Source organism: Euwallacea fornicatus, chromosome 26 (assembly GCF_040115645.1).
Source record: "Euwallacea fornicatus isolate EFF26 chromosome 26, ASM4011564v1, whole genome shotgun sequence".
Lineage (NCBI taxonomy): Eukaryota > Metazoa > Arthropoda > Insecta > Coleoptera > Curculionidae > Euwallacea > Euwallacea fornicatus.
Window position 1 is genome coordinate 2,867,439 of NC_089566.1, and position 22,388 is coordinate 2,889,826.

The 22,388-nt window shown below is 40.7% G+C and overlaps 1 protein-coding gene across 2 annotated transcripts in view; it reads left to right on the forward strand.

Moving 5' to 3' along the window:
• LOC136347069 (protein qui-1) overlaps nucleotides 1–22,388 on the forward strand; it is a 124,381-nt gene that overhangs the window by 90,043 nt on the left and 11,950 nt on the right. For both annotated transcript variants that reach the window (XM_066296714.1, XM_066296715.1), the window contains exons 18-23: nucleotides 1,652–1,932; nucleotides 9,013–9,252; nucleotides 9,338–9,512; nucleotides 12,688–13,031; nucleotides 14,189–14,545; nucleotides 22,138–22,336. In XM_066296714.1, coding sequence (XP_066152811.1) covers nucleotides 1,652–1,932; nucleotides 9,013–9,252; nucleotides 9,338–9,512; nucleotides 12,688–13,031; nucleotides 14,189–14,545; nucleotides 22,138–22,336 — 1,596 coding nt within the window. The remainder of the gene's footprint in view (nucleotides 1–1,651; nucleotides 1,933–9,012; nucleotides 9,253–9,337; nucleotides 9,513–12,687; nucleotides 13,032–14,188; nucleotides 14,546–22,137; nucleotides 22,337–22,388) is intronic.

Consider the following 22,388-nt stretch of genomic DNA (forward strand, 5'->3'; position numbering starts at 1 on the left):
TAATTTTATACAACTAAACCTTTTTTTTTACATTATTCTAGATTTGACCGTGTTCTTTTTTGTGTTGCTGTTTTTATTTCCTTTAAATGCCTGTTTATCCAGTTATACAGAAGCTTTGTATACGTCGAGTCAGCACTACGTTTTTGCGGCCAACCATTTTTCCACAATTACAAATATTTTTCTCCTTTCACTTAAACTTTTTTTCGGCTTTTAAATATCCCACAATTCAGCCTTAAACGGGTGCAACGCGCTTCAATTTTTGTTGTGGTTAAATTCGAAACTTTCAAATTATGGAGCACATCTCAGGAAGGACGCCCTAAAAATCATTGGCGTATCGCGGCCCTTTAAAACTCGCTTATTTTCAAAAATTTTCCTTCCGGTTGATTCGTCGGTTATTACTTGAAGAGTACTTTGTACTCTCCAGTTTTACCGACTTCAAATCCATGTCTTTTAAATTATAAAGAACCTCATTTTGCACTCAGTGGCGCGCTCGAAATAAAGGGGCCTCCGGCCACCGCATCGAACCGCCCCGACGTAGGTGCGCCGCCACTGGGGCTGCCCGTGTGGGATGGAGGTCAGGTAATGGTTAGCTACACATAGCGATCGTATTAAAACTTTGCCGTTATAAATCATGAAGAGGGTGTAATTTATATACATATCAGATTGAACTTAACAACTGGCGGATCAAGCTCAGAAACACAAGCGGTCGATAATGAGCTTTTCGGATTCATAAAGCTTTTACGATTGAGGCTTGAAATTGAGAAAATTACTGAGAGTTCAAAATCTCTTTTGAAAAGATTGGTATTGATGTCGGGTATCTCGGCTAATCGAATTTAAAGCTTTAATGAAGTTATAACTGAGCAACAAACTTGAAAGTCTGATATTTGATCTCGCTCGACCTCTGCAACAAAACTAGACGATTCCGACGTCGACCGAGTATGTTAACTTCTTCAAAAAGGAAGAAGTAATTACTTTTAAGTGTATCACAGAAAACGGGAAAGCAAAATCAATGCCGCAGCTCGTGGCTAAGTGGAAGAGTAATTACTCCTCTTTCGAGACACTTAAGAACTTTTTTCTGTGGTGGAACGTTCGCCATTAGGTCGTGTAGCGATATTTCTCGATGTTTCTTCTTCTCGAAATTTTACGCCTGAGGAGCCTCAAGTCGAGAGGAAAGTCGTAAGATTCCCGTTCGTTTTAAAGCAAATACGTGTAAAATCAATCTCAGTAATAGGGAAAATAAAGAAGATACGTTAGAGGAGTTCTGTCAAAGGTTTCTCACCGTTTTAAGTCAACAAGAACAAATCACTGGGAATATAGAAAATAAAATATTTCTCTTAAGATTTATAACGGCTGCCTATAATGTTGATTAATGGTACTTCTGCACTTCATTTAAAAATATTGCACTGCTGCTGGAAGTATTTCTTATTGTCGTTTCCATCCCTCCAGCACATCCTTAAAAGCTTTCCTTTTGAATTAGGAAAAAAATGTATACCTGAGCGCCCATTCGAACATATTTTCCCAACGAGTTACGGGAGCTATCTAGAATGCAAAAAGGACGCCAATCATGATGGATTGCCTGGTTTTTCCAGCGCATTTTAGAACCAAATCTCTCGCATCCACAGGGGAAATGATCATCATGTCGATTTTTTAGGACACACGGATAAGGTGAAGTGTATGGCTGTAACCAAACACAGCCAGTTCCTCCTCACCGGCTCTAACGACATCAGCGTGATCGTTTGGGACCTCAAAGGGCTCAACATGAAGCTGAAAATATCTGAGCATATAGCCCCGGTCCTGTGCATCACGAGCGCCCTTAATAACTCCGTGATAATAACAGGGGGGGAAGACAGCAGTATTATTATATGCTCCCTTGCGACCGGGAAAGTTGTTACCAAAATTGATCACCACCGAGGTCCTGTTACCGCCATTAAGGTAAATTCTTCCTGCTTGTCTGATTTAATCAAGGTTAATTCAGATATGCATGTAGGGCGTCCGTTTCTGGAGCTCAACCATGGGGATCTCGGTAACGATAAAAGATACGAGGTTGGTTAAATTGGGGCAAAGTTACGCAGTTTGGAGTTCAAGAATGTGCCGTTATGAACTCTGGGAAGCTCTGATGACTTTCGGAGGTGTTTGAAAAGCAACTGGAACGTTTTCGTTTTTTCCTCGTCGTTTTTAGTGAGATAATTCAAAATTGTCGGCACAACATCCTGCGACTTTTCCGACACGTCGTGGGATCAGATTCGCAATGCAACGTTTAGATATCCGGCAGAAACTCTCTGCATTCTGGTCGATTCATTAGAAAAAACAGAGTTCGCGATGGTTGTCGGAAATCTAAACGGCGAAAAGTTGAAATGGCGAACGGTCAGTCCTTTCGCGTTATCTCGCCAAATCGGTTGAGGAAAAAATTAAAATACATTTCTAAAATATCGGTTTTTCTCGCTCACCTCTGAAAAAGAACATCGGAATTTTCTATGCTTTAAAACGGCACGTTCTTGACCTCCAAATCGCATGGCTTTGACACAATTTTACTGACCTCGCTATTGACACATCCTATACCGGGCCGGCCACGCAACCCGTTCAGTAAAAAATCCTTCACTTCCCTCTCTCGCGACCCCGCGAAATTTTCTTTCCGGCTGGAATTGACCATTTTTTATCTGAGCGAAACCTTTTCAAAATGGTGGCACTTCCGATTGCACCGGAAGTAGCTGTCAACGGCGTTATTTGAGTTCGAATGCCATGATTTTCGAGTCGTTTATCGAATTTGTTGTTAAAATTTTAAGCCCAGTTTCTACAAAGCACCCTACGTGCAAAATTTGCCATTTCCGAATTGCAGCGGAAAATTTGGCCGTTTTGACAGGTGCAGACTCCCATGGAAATCACATTTGTGCGGGAGTACGGGATCGGTATTGTGCGCTAACCGGCGTTCCGGGACTCAAAGAGACCCCAACAAGCTAGATTTTGACGTATTCGACTTGACAAAAGGTCTTCTACTACCCCCCCGATGTATTTTCGAAGTTGCCTGACTTTAAATCTCAACGACAATTTAACGGCGAATTTCGAACGGAACACCCTGTACCTTAAAGCGTTTTCGAACCTAAAATTTAATTTTCCGTCAAATATTATTAGGGTTCCCTAAACCGATTCTGGATAGAGTGTCCCATTTGAAACGAGCAAGATAAGGAGTTTGAAGGCACGCCGCTTCGAAGGCATGTATCAGCTGTTGTGAAGTTTATATCAAATTTACGTAAGTCAAAACGTGGCTTATTAAGCCCTCTTTGAGCGCCAAAACCCCTCAGAGCGATTTTAGACGCAAGACAGTTTACATAAACTGGCCTTAAAATTTAATAAGAAATCCAAAAATGAAAAATAAATTAGGGAGTTCCATTGAAAATAACGAAGTTAATAGCTACTTACGTCATAACCCGGAGGGCCGCCATTTTGAAAGTATTTCACTTCGATTCTAGCCTGAAACATCATTTCATTCAATTACGATAGTGGAAGGTTGAAAATTTTCTAATGAACGTGTCGCATGACTAACCCGGTATATACAGAGTATTCCAGCAATATGTAATCCCTCGACGTTCGTTTCAGCATTAACCGGTCTAAAACTCGGCCGGATTGTTGTGACCATTGTTAATTTCCAATATTGTTAATTTCGACGTTTCTTTCGTGCATTTTAGGGCCTCCGATGTTGTTTGAAGGACAGAAATCGAAATAGTGTTTTTTGTCGATGTTAAAAGGCGTTTTACTACGTTGGTCACCGAGGGAGTTAACAGGAATTGCTTGAGGGACCATCGTGAAAATTTCGCTTGCTAGTTGATAAGTGAGATCTCACTAGCGATATCGGCAAAAGCTCCTAAATTTGCATTCTGCTATCGAATAATTTGATAAATACGTTCTATGCCTCTCGGGCGATTTTTTTAAATTAATTAATTATTAATAAATTATTAATTAATAATTTTATAATTAAGGAATTAACGTTAACTTCAAGAATTACACGTAATACCCAACTAGGGGCGGTAACTGTATGGAGTGTGAAACCCTCCGAGATTTCATCGTCTGAATCGCTGAGGAACGGCAGTTTTTCTTAACTATCATTCCTCGGCGATTGAGACGATGAATTTTCATTTGAATTTTACATATTGACAATCCACCCACTTCATTTTTGTCAATTTTCGTTTCTCTGCTCATTTTTCCAACATTTTGAAGACCGTTACCGGTCTCTTAGCTCCTGAGTGCTTGGCAAGGAGTGGAGTATACTCTTAGTTAATTTTACCTAAGAACAGTGCGCAATTCAACAACTCCTGGGTGTGTGAGGTCGAATTCCAAAATAGAACGAAAGGCAAAAGGAACACTCCGACTCAACCGTATAAAACCAATAATGTTCGTTATTTGTGGAGGGAAACTGACATTGTGGCTAATTAAAAGACCATTAACCGGAATAATCACCTTTGAGTGTTTTGATTCCACAATAGTGTACCTTTAACGACCACAAAACTATTCATTTATTCCAAGAAATCGATGTCTTTGAGAGTTTGCATTTAAGGTGAAGTAAAAATGGAGATTGTGAACTAGAGCGTTTATACGTTTTTCGAATTTATGTTCACACTTTGTCAATTTCACTGGCACTTGGTGTTAGAACTAGGACATTTTCGTTTTTTGCAAAGGCGTAAGTTTTTTTAGAATTTTGAGCAGAATATCGAGTCAGTTTCTTCAATTTAAATCTTTATACAGGGTGTAACGTCTACATACGTTTTGAAGGAACTGGGTCGAGGTCGTCAAACGCGAGAATTGTAGAGAAAGAAGTTCTGCGTATGATTTTCAAGCTAAATGTAAAAAAAAAATACATTTATATCAACGAGATGTAGAATTCCTTATTTTAATATTTTCGTAAATGGGACACCCTGAATGCTGTCACGAGCCCCAGCAACTCGATATCCGGACGATATACGAAATATTACAAAAAGTAAATTTACCGTTTTTTTAATTTTTTTCTATTTCACCGATAGAAATATCGATTCACGAACTATTCACTTATCACAAAGTGCACTTCTGACCCAAGTTTTTTTTTGTTTTTTAATTTTACAAGAACCATATAATTAAACTCCAAAAACGTGTTAAATTTGCTAACAAATAAACGTTCGAACGCTTTTGAATGGTTAAATTAAAAATAAACATTAATATGATGGAATATCGCCCTTTGAAGCAGGAGCGGCCCGCGTCCTTTTCGGCACGGGATCCACTGAATTTTGACAAAATCCGGGTGTAAAATAATTCCATATTTCGGTTCATTTTCCCTTCAAGCCTGGGATGGTGCGCTGGACATCATTACGTAACGACTCTTTCGTCTTACGCCACAAATTGACCATGGCATTCAAGTCTGGGCCACTCGACGGCCGTGACGTACTCTAGCGTTATCGTCCCCATACCACTCAGTAGTTTTCGCAGTGCGGCACGGTTGGAGCATGAATCTTTCGTTTGAAAAACGTTGTTCTGCAGCTGGAATCGGATTTTTCGGTAGAGTTTGTTGGTAGCTATCCGCATTTACAGTACCATCAATAATTTCAACCTCTGCTACTCGTACACTCCTTATCGTAACACCTTGGGGAAACTTCACCATCCGCTTGAGGCAGTCCTCGCGGACTGCTCCTGATTTCGTCCGAACCGCTCTTTTTCCGAAATCCCCCATGCAGACGTCAAATGACGCTTCATCACTAAATATTACTTTACTCCTTCTTTCCGCAGTCCAAGACATTTCCTATTTGCCCCAATCCAAGCGTTTCCTTTTAAATGGTCGTGAATGATGGTTTTTCGCTCGCCCTGTGGGTGAAACAGTGCGAGGGATGGGGGTGAAAATAAGAACATTATTTGATTTACGTTGCAAAATGTTAAATTATAAAAATTGCAATCAGACTTGCGCAACCACGTCCTGTAGCACTCTCCGGATATACAGGGCGTCCGTCTAATCGCTCCTCGGACGCCTACGAGTTCATTTGTTATTTTAGAAAAAAATCAATTATGGGGATGTATATGAAGCTAATCAAGGTAAATTTTGAAATTAGCGACAATCCTATTAGGTGTTCAAGGAAAGCGGGGCGTTATAAAATCTAATTTTTTTAAACGGGAGCACTTCCGTATTTTTTCACGAGACAGAATGCTCTCTGGATCCTATATTAGCTCTTAGATTTTTTTAACTCTGGCATGCAGTGACTCAGAGCTAGCACGTTTTGAAGAGAAATTTTAGACATTTGCCCCATGAAAAAAACTTAATAGCACAGTTGACTTAAGTCAGGTTTTGATCATTCCAAGACTGATCCTCTTGTAAGATCACCTTAACAGACACCAATACTCATTTAGCCAAAAGCACGCGCAGAAAGTTCACAATAACAAATTTAATTTTCACATTTTTAACTTTTTTTTTTCAATTGGGGTAATGCATTTTTTATGACATAAAACAAAAGAACGTTCATTTTTCTCCATTTTGATATTAAACAATGTAGTATATTGTATTATATATTATATATATACATATATATACATGTATATATATGGTATATTATATACATAAATTACTGTAGTTCCATGAATTGATAGTTCCATCGGCGGAAAAAAAACCTGTTAAACAGTAGTAAATTTATTTTTTAATTTAATTTTTGTAACATTTCGTATATCGTCCGAACATTTAATTGTTAGGGCTCGTACATAGCTCCAAATATTCCACGTGTGATTTTGCGCAACCCCTATCTTTGACAAACATTGGAACAATGATAAATAATACCCCTTTGCATTTCCCTATTTTGGCAATCCGCCTATATCAAAATATTCGCACTACGAATGGTTTTCCATCATTGGTGCCGATACATGGAAACAGTTTTTAACCACTTAAAAAATTTCGTAAAAACTTTGCCATTTCGAGATCTTTAGCAGAGCTTTGGTTTCCATTCCAAGAGGCAAAAAGGCCGTTCCCGACACACACTTTTACTAGATAGTTCTAACATTAAACAAAGATTTTTATCCGTGATTTAATTATTTGATAAATTTACCAAACAAAAGCATTTAAAAGGCCGAATAATGCTCCCGCTTCGAGGATCTAGATCTCCAATTCTGCCGAGAATATTTCTCCAAGCTTCAAGGTTCTGAAGTATCCCCTTGATTCGAATGATATTGATCTAAATATCCATTAACAGAAAGAGAGTTATTTATTTCTTTTTCGAGAAAATAAAACGAACGAAGGGTTTTTCAAGCTAGCAAAATTAGCAGAGATACTGTAAAACTCTATATACAGCGTGTATACGAAGTATTGGATAAATCTATTTTCGCGATCTAGAATTAAAGTAATAAAAAATGCTTGGACACGTCGACTTTAGTTTCGAATTTCACATATTTTGATTGGACAGTATCGGCTCTGACGTCATCATCGTTCCAAATATGACGTGTCCGAGACGACTAGTTTGAGCTTTTTTTAAGCAATTGCCCCACGTCCGACTGAGATGTCGTGGTACGAAGAGCAAAACGTGGCGGTAAACGGGTACCCCCTTTGTCATTTTTTGGAAAAAAATCGTAATTTTTGATGTGCTATTTGTTAGTCCACTGAAGTCCCGACTCCCATGGTTCCAATATTGACCGTGTATCGGGTCGCTGAGCCTTGCAAAAACACTTTATTCGAGTCGCCATTTTCTATTCGAAAAAATCACAAAAATGAACATTAAAATTGTTCTGAATTTCGGACATAAACTTTTTTTATTTCGTTACATACCAAATTTTTTTATATTTTTTCAAAAAATATATATTTTTTTACGATACCTAAGGATAAAAGGCCGACTCCACTAAACGGCTCGGGATAGTTCTCCATTGATTTGTTTGGTGGGTTCATATCCTAACATTTACAATATTTCTGTAATGTCTAAATTTTCATATTTTTTAGTTTTGGTCCGACTGCGCGGAGGCTCAATTTCAAATGAAATTAAGATTGCAATGCGTTTCCTGGTAACTCAAAAAACTGAAATTTTTATGATGATGGCGATGGAATGCTGACGTAACGGGCGGTGGGCGATTCGTTTAACAACAAATATTTGGACAGGCCGGATACGATTAGAAAATGTGTTTTTGTGAACTGATAGAAAAAATCTACTATGCAGCATAGGAAAAAGAGTTGATGCGCAGTATACACAAACATAAAATCATTGAAAACTATGGAAAAAAATTGATTGCCGACGTCATATCTGGGACAATGATGACGTCACAGCTGATGTTATCGCATCATTATTCAACACAATTTCGCATTCTAGTTCTACCATATTGTGTTTTTCTATCAATTTCTTCCACGGGTCCTGAGGACAAAGTACGATTTGTGACCGAAATCGCTTATTAGCCGGCCCCTCATTTTTTGTTGGTTTTGACTGAGAATAATGTGTAATTTTCCACTTTAACGGCCCCTACTTATGTTCGAGGTTTCATAGCCAAGCGAAGTAAACGATCAAATAACTTGATGGATACGGGATAATGGTATTACTTTAAAATATAAAAGAACCCATAACGGTTAAATTAAATGGCGCAATTTACATGCAACGGTCAAGAAATGCTCTCCGAGTTGGGTTGGCGAAACTCTCTGCTGATAAGCAATCGATTAAGAAAAACGAGCTTAACAAGGAACCCTCACAATATTGTGAAAATAACAATGGACACAATAGTTCGGTTTGTAATGTAGGCACCAAAGCTATTACATGCTGCAGCACCTACATAGGCTTTGCCGTTGGTCCCCCCAGTCCGACCTGTCAGGGATTGGGGCTACAGGATGGTTCTAAAATTAAGGAATCATTGTAGCACGGTTCGATAATCTTTCCAGGAAAATCGCACAAACGATGCGCTCCATATGAGTAACGCGCGATTTTCACAAAATAATTCCCGAACCGTTCCGAGATCGTTTTTCCGGGAGCACGGTCCATTATTCCATCACTTGTAGGGAATTGAAAATATTATTTGATAAGTTAGCGTTCTCAAATTCACAAGGTAACCTCACATGGCGACATCATGGTGTCCGGAAGCAGAGACGGGAAAGTGTGCCTTTGGTCCCTGAACAATTACAATATGTTGAACACCATCAACATCAATTCTCCCGTTCAGATGCTGGACGTTTCCATGGATTCCATCTGGCTCGTGGCATGTTGCAAAGACAGCAAAGCTTACATTAAAACCGTTGCCACCGGCACTGATGTGCACACGATCATTTTAGGGGACCATAAAGTAAAAGTAAGTGGCTTTTAAAAGTTATTTTTCTATGTATTTTTTTAACCAAAAACAACAACTGGCTTTTGATAAAAGAACCACATTTTAGGTAAAAAGTCTGTGTCTAACTCAAGATAGTTGTAGAATAGTTTTGGGTTGTTCGGATAAGAAGGTTTATGTATACGACATCCACTCAGCGAAGCTACTGAAGACACTTACAGGCCAAAACGGAGAAGTAAACTCTGTCAAAGTGACTGATAAAGACGACTTCCTACTTAGTGCAGGTACGCATGCATATGTCGGAATAACATTACGAACATCTTCCATGGTTGGGAAATGTTAATATACGAGGATAGTCCTAAAAGTACCCGACCTAACACTTGAAGAAAAAAAAATGGAAAATATTACACTATTTCTCAATATATCCTCCTTTAAGATCGATACGCTTTTCCCATCGATGTTAGATGGCTCCTATACCCTGTTTATAGTGAGAAGGTTCGAATGTTTCCAAATAGGCATCAATTTCCGACTGCACCTCTCCGTTATCGACAAATCTCTTTCCACCGAGCCATTTTTGCAAGTTTGGAAATAGAAAATAATCTGAGGAGGCTAAATCCTGCGAATTGGGCGGACGGGGGAAAAGTTCGAAACCAAGCTGATTGATTCGGGCCATCGCCATGGCAGAAGCGTGAACTGATGATGCGTAGTCTCGATGAAACAAGATTTTCTTTTTTGCCAAATGCGATCGTTTTCTCTTAACGTCTTCGTTCCGACTCTGCAACAAATTTGTACGATGTTCTGCCGTTATTGTTTTTTCTCTAGGGAGATACTCAATAAAAATCATCCCTCGTGCATCCCTAGAAACTGCCTCTATTACCTTTCCTACAGATGGCATAATTGTCGTCTTTTTCGGGGCCGATTCTCCCCTTTGAGTCCATTGTTTTGATTGCTCTTTCTTCTTGGGTGAAATGAAGGATTCATGTTTCATTTGTGGTTATGAATCAACGCAACGACTCGGCTTTATTGCTGCAAAACTTTGCGTTTAGGCCAGGGGCTTCCCGAGTTCCTGCCCAACAGTAGTGACCGCCTCACTGGGCACCCACCGAGAAATCCAGACACGCAGGCGGGGTCCCGTACTTGAGTCGAAGGACCGGACGGGCTACCGTCATGAAATAACGGGGGTCCGAAGGTTCGAGATGGTACGGAAACTCTGGTACACGAATCACGCTAAATTTAATCACAGACTAGGTGAAATACGGGGTTTGATGGGCGATTAAACTGTTAACAATAATGCCCGTGTACAGATTTCTATTGCGACGAGATGCGTTGGAAGTTGGTAAAGTTATTTGTTCTACCTGTGAAATCGGGAGAGAGGTTGATGTTAACGCGACGAGACGAGAAACTGGTTCTGATCCTGCTCCAAGAGGGGTGGTGCTCTTTCCCGAAAAATGCAGGTCCCAGCGTCTGGTTTTTTCCCCCGAATTCGTGAGAAAGTCACCACCCTGACACTTCCGCACCATTGCGTTATCGCTAACACCCTCCAGTTCTTGCGCGGGTCGGCACGAGACACTCCATGCTCGTTTACTGCGGCCCTTCGTCTGTTTGTTCCGTACTGTTACTTCTCCAACAACTTTACGCTCTTTTTCTAACATCCTGTATAACTCAACTGCGCATTCTCCGCTCTTGGCTTTCCTTCTCAGTTCCCGGGAGATGTCCCAGTCCAAAATAGGATTCCTCGACACTAGGGAATTTAGTAGGAGCGGTAGTACCAACTTCGTTTGACAGCGCTTCCTCGCAGGACGGCCCTGTCATTCGGCTCGTCATCGCCTAATTACTGATACTAAAATCCGTAGAGCGTCAAACATCCTACACGTGTGATGGGTTTTCTCAACAACGAAAGTTTCTACTCAGATCTGGTTACGTTCACACCTCGGTTTTCAAGTCATCAATTTGACATTTAATTATGTCGCCCCCCAATTGCATTATCCTCGACTTATTGAATATTCAGCACGATCGGCCACATTATTCTGAGATCAACGCGACTGCTGCTCGCCGAAGTAAATTCAAAAAATATCATGCCGACTCCCTGGAAATAGCAGGCATCAGAGAGTAAAGAACTTCCGCACACATGTGAAACTTTGCGCCTAGAAAGAGGTAAATTTGTAATTGCTGTCCTTGAGTAACTTCTGCAAATTTGAATAGAGGAGTGGCGAAACTGCCGAAGGGGTCATCTTTTAACGTAATTTCGCCGTGAAGTCGGCTTTCACACCCCGAAGAAACTCTCAGGAACAATGCTAACCATGTTTAATGCTTCTTACGCTTCTAAATTTCTTAGCAGCTCGTCCGTGTGCCCGGATTACAGTTTTCGATTCCATTTCGGCCTATTATTCCGAAAATAACATCGTAAATAAATGGCGCTCATTGGGCCTCTTAATATAACCAGGTTTTATAAATGGTCGATTGACCTTTTGACGATGAAAATAAAGTTTTTAATGGCATTTATGGTACAAAGGATTTAATAAACGACGAAATCCACCACTCTTCGTGGAGATATTTTCTACGTTCCTGGCTGGCGCTCTGCCTCAAAAAATATTACGTAAAAATCGTGCCTCCTTGTTTGGCCGTTGTGAAGTGCTCATTTCAGTGTTTTGGTTCTGTAACAGTGCCATGGGCTAAAATTAACTTTATTACCTGGCCGTTTAGGTGCCTGGCTGAAGTCCCGTCGTTTTTTAACTTTTCTGTAAAACAATTTTTCAAATAAAGCGCAATTAAAAATAAAACGATTTGGATCCACACGTGACACGTAACGAAATTGACTGCGATCGGGGAATAATCGAAAATTCACGGTCGAAAAGGGTAATGTGGCAATGTGGTTACCGCTCAAGCGCACTTGAAGAATTCCTGGGTTTGTCATTATTTCACACGTCCCGGCCCATACACGTATGCCCTATTTGATACCCTAACGTGTTTGGCGCAAAGCAAACTACCGTCCTCATGTTTATTTATCTGGATGGCAAAACTATCCTACGAAGGTTTTTTCCAGGAGAGTTGTTTAGATTTTTCCATCAGGGCTCAGTGTGAAGCTGGTATCAATCGGGCGCTCGTTCAATTTCTGGAATGTTATCAGATTTGGCGTTTCCATTTTTCTATGTGCTTAGCCTCAAACAAATTCCATTGCCTCTGTGGAATGAGAAGTTCTGCTTGATTTCAATCGATACATTAAGAAGAACCATCGGTCACTTTCCCATCTCAGGTTCGCGTTTTCCTTCCGTACTATCGGTATAACGTTTACGGGAGGGGATTAAAAAGCACTGCCTGCAACTTAACAAAGATAAATGGGGAAATAATTCAATAAAGCCCGGGAAATCCTTAGAAAAGAATACCGACTTTGAAAAATCGAATTATGCGTTAGTCCAAATTGATATCCACATTTCCACGTAAATTATGCTTTACTTCTAGGCGGGAACCGAATAATATTTTACACGTTCCGGAGCACGGACCACATCAAGAGTTTCCTAAAAATAAAGAAAAAATGCCATCAACATCTAACTGCTCATGCAGGTTTTATAACTTGCCTGGACATATCACGTGATGGACAGCTCTCGGTCACAGGAGCCACCGACCATTTGATCAATGTGTGGCAGCTCAATAATCAAGAGCTGGTACTTACTCTCAATGGCCATTCGGGACCGGTCACGGCTCTAAGTTTCGCTCCTAGTGGACTTTTTGTGGCCTCTGGCTCTGAGGACAAGAGCGTGAAAGTCTGGGGTTTGACTCATGGCACTTTAGTCTTAACTTTTTCGGTAAGTTTCTTCCCTTGCTGGGTTTCAAATTTTGTGCGACACTTAATGGAAGCTGAGATAAATTTAATACGCATTTAAATAAAGTGTTTCATCGTGCGCAAACAAAACTTCCAAATGAGTCCGGCACCTAAAGAAAATGTAGAGTAGTAATTTCGAAAGCAACGAGGAAATCTGGGAAAGATTAATGATCTCTCATTTCAATTAATGAATGCTCCTTGAGAAAAAGCTCGAATCCACTCGCGAACAACAGCTCCTGCAGCGAGGCGTTGTTTCTGAATTTTGAATGTAGTTTCGAGTTCAGCTTAACCTGGCCCAATCTCGGATTTATGCATATTTAAAGTGAGTTATTGTTAAGTATGGCATAAAATTTCGAATCTGTTGGAGTTTCATGAGAACCTCATCGGAAGCACGAGAGCGAAGACGTTCCGCCTCGACCTGTAAGAGTGTCCACCCAACAGCCCCTCAGACTCCCATCGGTTTCTGCGTGATCCCATAAAAAATCAATTCGGGGGACATACGTACGAGACCAATGAAGGTCAATTTTAAAATTAATGGCAGTCCTACAGGGTGTCTCAAAAAAGCGGGGCGTCACGCAGTATCACAATTTCAAACAGACCCACCCGTATTTCCTTCGCGTGATAGAACCGTCTCTGGGTCCTGTGCTAGTCCCAGATTTTTCTTGCTTGAGATGCGGTGCCGCGGAGCAAAGGCGTTTTGCAAAGAAATTTCAGGCATTTACAGTGATTTGCATTTGCCTCACATCTAAATTGATATTGCAGGTGGCTTAAGTTATATTTTGACAATCACAGAGTGAGTTTTCATGCAAGATTGCCTTAGCAGGTACCGACGCGCGTTAAGCCAAAAATACATACGGGGACCGAGAGACGGTTTTATTGCGTGGAAATAATGCAGGCGTTGCCATTTTTAAAAACGTAACGCCTTACATCGCACGGTTTTCGTTTGGGACGCCCTGTAGAGTTGTCACTACCTTTAAAAGTTACCTTCATTAGCCCCATACACATTTCCATAATTGATGTTTTTTTTAAGAAATCCCAAATGAACTCGCCGGAGTCCGAGGGGCTGTTGAACGTACACCTTGCAGTGGGATGAATTGCAGAGACGATTTTAAAGATTAATCATTTCGTATACGTTTCCAGCGTCATTCCGCATCAATTACCGCAGTGTCCGTGCTTATGGATTCAAGCAGAATAATTTCGAGCGACATCAACGATACCATTTTCATCTGGCACGCCGATAATGGAACTCCATTGCAATCATATTCTGGACCCAGCGAATGTGTCAAAACTACTACAAATATGAAGCACGCGGTGGCCACCAACGGAGATACAACACTCAAAATATGGTCCTTGGTAAAGGACGATGAAAGATACAGTGTGTCGCATTCCGAAGAAATTACCTGTTTTGTGTTAACAGTCGATTCTCAGCACATTATCACTGGGTCGAAGGACATGTCATTGAAAGTGTGGCAAGTTGCTGGTGGAAAGTTATCTCAGGTGAGTTTGAGTAGCGTCGACACGTCAAAGTACGGTTTGCGAGTCATCTCCCTCTGTAGAGGTGTTTTTCTTGAACGTGCGGCACAAAGTGAAAGGGTGCTGCTTTTTGGGCCTAAATCAGAAAAAAAATCATAAAAGTATGGCTTGAATCGCCTCATTTCCTAACGACTGGGTTACTCCACTGAAAATCTTGAAGTGTGTTGATTCGAGATCATTTGGTGAAGGCTGGGCTATAGCAACGTCAACTATATCCTCATTGTGTGACTCTAGATCGTAGGGACAACCCGTTAAGCAGTCACTTAGAAACCCGGCCGGACTCCACAGATTCGATTATTTCGAACGGTTTTTTATGAGTATTTAATTTTTTTGAGTTGTGCTCGGGAAGGAAATTCCTCCGGCGAATTGAGCGTTCTCAATTTCCTCCGATATCAATTCGTCGTTATGAACTTCTTCGTCAATCTGCCCAGTTGAGTGTTGAGCCCGTAAGTGGCCATAGTACCTGCCTTCAACAATGACTTTATTCAGTTCCCCGTAGTCGACACATAGCCTCATGTCGAAATTTCCTTGGAGAACCAGCCATCAGTGACCTCCCTCTCATTCTCCTGAATTTAGCCATTGAACAGCGGCGCTTGTACTTTCCGTTGTAACTTGGCATGCACTGGACGCGCCACACAATAGGTTTCGCCCTTAGCAAGTTTATCTCTATTACGCTTAATCCGAATTCCCATTATCTCTATTAAGCCTAGATTTGTGACGCCAACGTCATCGATGCCATCAGCCACACTATCCGAATACTCATGAACAAATGTTAGTTCAGGTTAGATCACATGGCTCAAGTTCTCCTAAACCTATCTCTCATATTCTCGCTTTAATATCAAAAATTGAATCCGTCACTCTTTACGCGACTCGATTCCCCTGTCGAAAACCGAACGAAATGGCCCCGGCGACAGCATTGCCCCCCGGCCAGCTCATCCCGTAGAAACAGTGTAAATAATCACGGAAACATTCCTTTGGATAATCTACAGGATGAGGAAAAAAACGAACTTCCTTCGAAAAGTCCTAAACGACCTTTATTAGAACGAAGAGCGAATTCACTTATCGATTTGGCAAAAAAAAAATTACCGAGTGTGAAAAAAATTGATTCGGAAGGTTCGCGAGGAAATTCGCCTGGAACGTGAGATAAAGACTCCCTTGGATAATTCCGCCAATTCCTTCGGAAGAATCAGATTGAAAATCTGCGAAATCACGAGCAGTTGCCTTTAAAAGATTTGGATCTATGGAATAGCGCAAAAATTCACTAAGAAGATCGCAAAAAGAGTTACTGGAAGTTTGTGAAACTCTCTTCAAACATATGTACATGTCGGACCATCATTAGGGAGATTTTCCATGATGTAAAGTGTTTGTTCTCTTTTATTAGCAAGAACAGAAAAGGGCAAAATTCGCCACCACACGAGCCCTCCTCGTCCCTTCCAAATCTTACCTGCCCGTCCCTTTTTGGTCCCGACTTTTGCCAGATCTCGCGAGTCCTTCAAATCCGAGGGACAAGGTACCTGCTAGTCCCTGTTTCCCAAGAAAAGCTCGCACGCGACGCCTCTCGATTGCGCCCTCGGTGGTAGCTACCCCGTTCGACAGTGCTTCGCCTTAAGGCGACCCTTCGTCTTATTATCAGCTCTTAATGTGACACTTTACAACCTAAGGACTAACAAGTCTCCGACGTACGTTCCGTCACCTTTCATCTTCGCTCCCAAACAACGATTTGGTATTCGATTCGTGCGAATGTGCAGTTGAAACAATCTCGAAGATTGGTAAGTGTCCACATCCGTCTCTATAGCATTTTTATAAAATTCCGTTAAGGGGTGTCCGTAAATCTCATAATAAATTATTTAAAATTTATAAAATCATCCCTTACTATGCAGCCTTTTAATATAATTACCTGTATAAATGGATTTCCTGCGGATATTCCCTTTCAATGGTTTAGACCCGTCCGTTATTGTATTAATAGCGAAGACTCGACCCAGCAGCGTATCAGGCGCGCACTGGAACAAAAGCTTTTTCGCAATTTACATTCCTGGACAAAAAAAAACACTAAATCAATCGCGCTGTAGATTGTTAAGACTCTTCTAAGGCATGAAATTGCCAAATGAGATTTAAACAGCACTTTAAAGTATTTTCCCATTTTCCAAATGCTCATCCGCACAGGCCTAAAACAGACGAGCTTGTCGTTTTCTCCACTTTTTTTTTTTTTTTTTTTTTTTTTTTTGAGATGGGATAACATTTTATTAATTTTTTATGGTTTTGAAAGCGCCTTCGGGCAGAGGTGCCGGAAAGTGTTGTTTATAGAAGTTGGTTAAAGCTTAAACATGGAATTTCGCCGTAGGATCGGCCCGAGAACACCGCAAAGCAAACTAACGCAGTTGCAAAAGATGATGTGAAAACGGGCTGTGTTATTGTTTCAAAGGATTTAGATTCTACCGCATAATAAGGTCCCTGGGACGAGGAAATTTTGTTGCTAAATTGAGACCGCAATGTTGCCTAGAGGGTACCGAGGCGATTATCTACAGTCAGTCAAGGGCCACGATTTGCCCTCGCAAGCTTACACAGGTCTTAGCAGTGGGCATAAGAGGTTTTTTTCAACTCTGCAAACGGCTTAACGTCTTAAAATGTAAATCGTGTACAAATTCATGAATTTCCGCACCCCGCGCCCAACCCGATCATGGTAATACGAGCAACGTTGGCGACTTCATGATTTTTTCCTCAAATACCAGAACTTTTTTTATTTCGAACGAGACACCCGGAGGATTATCTCCTATCTCGATCCTGCTGGTGATTTTAGTAAGTAATATAAAATTTATTATGGGCAATATAAATATTTTAATAGGTAATGAATTTCATGTACTTTCAGCGTGACAATTTGAAAACGGACCACCCTCGTTATATCGATCCTTACAGAAAATATGTATATATGCGGAAGCACGTTGATCTTACTTTCAAGGGGGACAATCTTTAAGTCGGTTCTGTAATAAATTGCATGGGCCCTCTAGCGCGGGTGCAAACCACCACGAGAACCTTAAATGGGAAGAGGGATTGAGTTATATTTCATTTGAAAAGTCTTTCAATTGCCTTTCGAAATGTACCAGTTTCATTTTTCATCGAGAAGTTTACAAGCTTGGGCGACTGCACTGTAGAAAAAATTGTTTATTCAAGTTTTAAGCATCAAAATGGGGTCCAGTGTCTTCTAAACGGCAGTAAACCCCGTTTTCGAATTTGATCCTAACACGCCCCGGAACTTCTGCTTAAGTTCTCCCTACGCGCAGCTGCAATTCTTCTCTTCAATTCTCGTAAATCACGGGCGATTATTTCGCTTTTTATTTCTTTATTTGTATTTGTAAATGCATTTATTTGAGCATTCCATTTGTAAAAAATAACAGTAAGAACAAGACTATTCGATCAAAAAAGTGCGACGGAATTCGTGAGTTTTTATTCAATTATTATTCATTATCATAAATTTCGCTTCACGAGTTACGGGCTCGTAATCGCGCGTTACAAAAGACCTTCTTCATTTTCAGCACAATGGAGCTCTTCCATGCTATTTTCTTCCTATTAGACGTGACAGATCTGCGGAAAAATGTTTGGCCGAAGAGGACCGAGAAATCGGTTGCCGCCATTGCCCGATTTAACACCTCTGGATTTTTTTCTCCGAGAAAATCTAAGATGTGTTGTTTGTAAGAGCCACCCTCGAGGCTTGGAAGGGTCAAAAAGGAGAAGTGGTGCTGCGCGTATGGCGATTCAAATAGAAGTTTTCGCGAATGTTAGAGTGCAGTTTGAAAATGTGCTCAATTACTGTTTAGAAAATAACGAAGAGTAGTTTGAACACTTAGAACATTGATAAGCGATTTTTCTACAATACAGTTGGTGCCTTGTTTACATTGTGGACATGATTCTTCCACAAACCTCTCGATAAAAAAAAGGGACATTTGGAAAAGTGTTTGAAATACGTTTCCAATGCGGCATAACGCAAACCTCCCTCCATTTAAGATTCGAGTTATTGTTCCTGCCCCCGCTGGAGGGCGCATGCCCAATACTAGAAAAACGACTTAAAGATTGTTGCCCTTGAAAATAAAGTCGGCACATTTCAGCATATTTATGTGTTTTCTGTATCGAAATATCGACAGTGGTTCTTTTTCAAACAAACACACTGTATGCAGCTTTTTCTAGAATAATCGCGTCAAAAATGTTACATGCTTCATGGTCTGTAACTCGGCAAGGATATGAAATAGAGCAGTGTCACTTTTGCTGAGCCAAGTTTAGTTTTGAAAAATCGATCAACCTGCATTGTTTTTGTAATTTCAAAGATTTTGAAAATTCCCGCCGGCTAACGAAATAGAAATTTTCGACGTTGAAAAATGTGTCATTTGAGAGATCTTACAGGAGTAATATCGGATAGTGCGAGCCTTCTTTTTTCACCTACATCGATCCATTAACGTGTTACGTATCGTCACTCGAGAGCTTGGACGTCATTATCTCAAAAACGACTGAAGATCGGTATGAGACGTCCGTCGTAGCATGCACTCATAATTGCCGATTTACGCATGCTTACAACTGAATTTAGAAAGAGCAGAGAGTTCCATTCGTAATAAAAAAAATTACTGATAAGGAATGAAAGATGTGCGGCAAAGCCACCGGGGCTAAGCTTTTTAAATTTTGATGTGACGTAAATATTTTCGCCGGTCCCACCCTGTAGAATACCACTGAACCCTTTCAAATTCGAACAAGAGGTCAATACTTTTTTCGGCATTCTTCCTAGGAGCCGGCGCGTATTTACGACACATGTAGCCGAAGCTTCCTGTCTGAGCTTATTCTCGCTCAGCCCCGTCTCAGGATGAAACGAAAATCTTCTTTTTTTTTTCTACCAACAACGTAACGCTTTTCGTGGTTTTTCTGGCTCTATTTCGACTCTCCATGTGATTCAATAATAAACCCGCCAAAATGGCGCAAAAACGATACTTCGCAAGTCAATTTGCTTGACACGTCTTATCAGAATATTCTAAATTATCTAACGCTTTCAGAACTTAAACCTATGTGTGTAATGTACATTATCCACACTAGAAACTATTCTCAAAACTTTGCTGTGATTGCACAACTAAGTTTCTGTTCCTGGCGCATAATTAACTGTACGGTGCAATTCTAAGTTGCCATACTGCTTTCGAATCATTTAATTATTGATCCAGCATTTTGTGTTCTAATGAAAACAGAACATCATACTCTGTTAAGTAGTTTGGAATACGTTGGGGTTTCGTTAATACTAAGAATGTTAGTTAAGCATCGATTTTCTGTCCTTTTTTATCTGAATATGCATAGAATAGTTTCTCACATTTTGACGGGCCACGGCGCGTTTCACGCAATCATTGAAGGATACACAGTTAGAAAGGAAACACGTGGACTCGACCACGGGTGGGAAACACCGAGGACGAGATTATCCGTCAATGTAAACGCGAAGCGCAATATTCCCAAAAGTGCCCCCTTTCCGGCTGGCGAAACTGTCAAGCAGTAGTATGTTTCTGGACTTAAATTCCCAAATTAGACTCTCTAAAAAAATGTATTCGCACCAACCAAAAGTTTGAGTATGAAATTTTTAAATTTCGAACGTAGCCGGTGTTATTTTTTCGTCGAAGACATGGGGAGCCAGTCAATTGTTTCGATGCGCTGCGTTCCGGCATCAAGCCCCGGTGCGGACGTCACGTTCGATGAAAAATGGTAAAATTTAAAAATTCCCGCATTTTAACAAATTCGATTTAATAAGGCATTTCTCGCAAAGTAATTAGAGTGTTACTTCAAAAGAATGATCACTTTTTGGAAAAAAGTGAGTAGAATGAACACTTCGCCAAAATTATTGTATTTAGACGAGATCTTGCATTTAACGTTCCGAATAACCGTGTTGCTACTCGCAACACCGTATATCATTAAAAAGAATTTTTTGAAGCGTTTAAACGCGTATCCGACAGTATACAGGACAAGCTTTCAAAAATGCTAAGTTTTGGGAGTTAAGAAAATAGAAACTTCCAGATGAGGAGTGTTTTCGTCTTTAATAATAAAGTCGCTATGAAACTTTGTTCAAATATGCAAAAAGCCCCGACAGTTGTACTTGCATAGTGCAATATACGGCTCTTGCTCGGATAATTCGATACGGGGTGTCCCACCTGAAATTCGCACTCCGTATCGTGTCTGATTTCGCCCAAACGTGGGAAAAGTGCAAATTTTGACTTGTCGGGGGCCAAGTTCGATCTCGGTTAAGAGGAATCGCTCCTTTAACGGCAAAAGGGGCCGAGTGGCCCGCCATTTTGAAGCCGCCCTCATTTTCTACGTTTCGTTTTTTTTTTTTTTTTTTTTTTTTTTTTTCAAGTCTGAGGGATTGGCTTTTCACCACACCGCCTAGATGAGCGTCGGGGGATACAGACGCGGCCGTGAAGTAATAATTGATTTTAACCGATGCGTCGGACACAACGGTCACCATCAACTTCCGTGCAATAGTAGAAGTGATGATTCGTGAAGCTGCCCTGCGTTCTGCAACATTTGCGGCGTGATCAAACGGCACTCTGCGACGATTCGTTTTCGAAGCGTTCGGAAAGGTGCAGATGGGGGTAGCATAACACTTAGACCTTGAGTGGCCCCAGAAAGGGAAATCTAAGGGGGTTGAAAAATTTCAATCGTTTGCGCCGACAATGCAGTCCGTTCCTGTGAAAAAAAACAAAACTGTTTACAAGATGAACGAGAGTGCGCCGGATTAGCAACGTTGAAAATTCCAATGGACCCACAACAATTCCTCGATTATGAAAAATCAACCGCTTTAACTTGGAAAAAAAGAAAAAAAAACGTGGTTGCATGGAGAATGGAAGCAGTTTCGAGATGACGTGTCACTCTGCCCCTCTGGAAGTTTGAACAGTTTGAGGGGGCGGTTCTGGGTGGTAGAGAGACGCGGCAATTACTTCGAAACCAAGATCAAATTTGATCCTCCCTCAAGTCAAAATAGATATTCCAGCGTATTTTATTGTTTTTTCATTCGGACGAAATCGGAAATTTCGAGGGATAGAAATTTTCGTTGGGACACCATGTATAGCGGAAATATAAAAAGCCTTTTTCCGCTTTCCCGCAGAGAATGCCAACAGAAAAATAAACCCATTTCGCAGCGTTACGATCTACTTTAGAACGTTAGTCCTTGTCTAAACTGTTGTTTTAGTTTTAACTCATATTTGCTATTGTTCTCGGGCCTCACCTCAGTTATTTCATTAATAAATCGCGTATTTATATTTAATTTAACAGAGGAGTTGATCTTTATATGCCTTTTTGACATAGCCTGAGTGTGCCGGCCTCAGTTCCGGAAAGTTTTTATAAGATGAGAACTTTTAATGAAGCAAACTCGATTACAGAACCATCCGCTGTTGACTGGAACATGATTAAAATACTTTTTAAATTTTTTTACTTGAATACATCTCAGGGGATGCAGCCACCCTGTGCGCGTGGATATGTTCTCGAGGGAACGAATTAGCATTCATATCTGTTTGTATACGTATACGGTACGCGTACTTTAATTTTAGGTTCTCATAGGACACACAGATACGGTAACCTGTGTAGCGGTTGCAGTGTCGGATAAGACTCATGTAGTCTCTGGGAGTTGCGATAACAATCTCATCGTTTGGGACATAACGACGGGAGCTGACCTGCACACGTTGTCTGCTCATCTAGGCTTCGTCAGTTGCTGCAAGATGAGCGGCGACGGTACTATAGTGGTATCAGGTGAGATTTCCAATAAAATTCTCGTGGCAAACCTTATTGACGTTCAATAAAT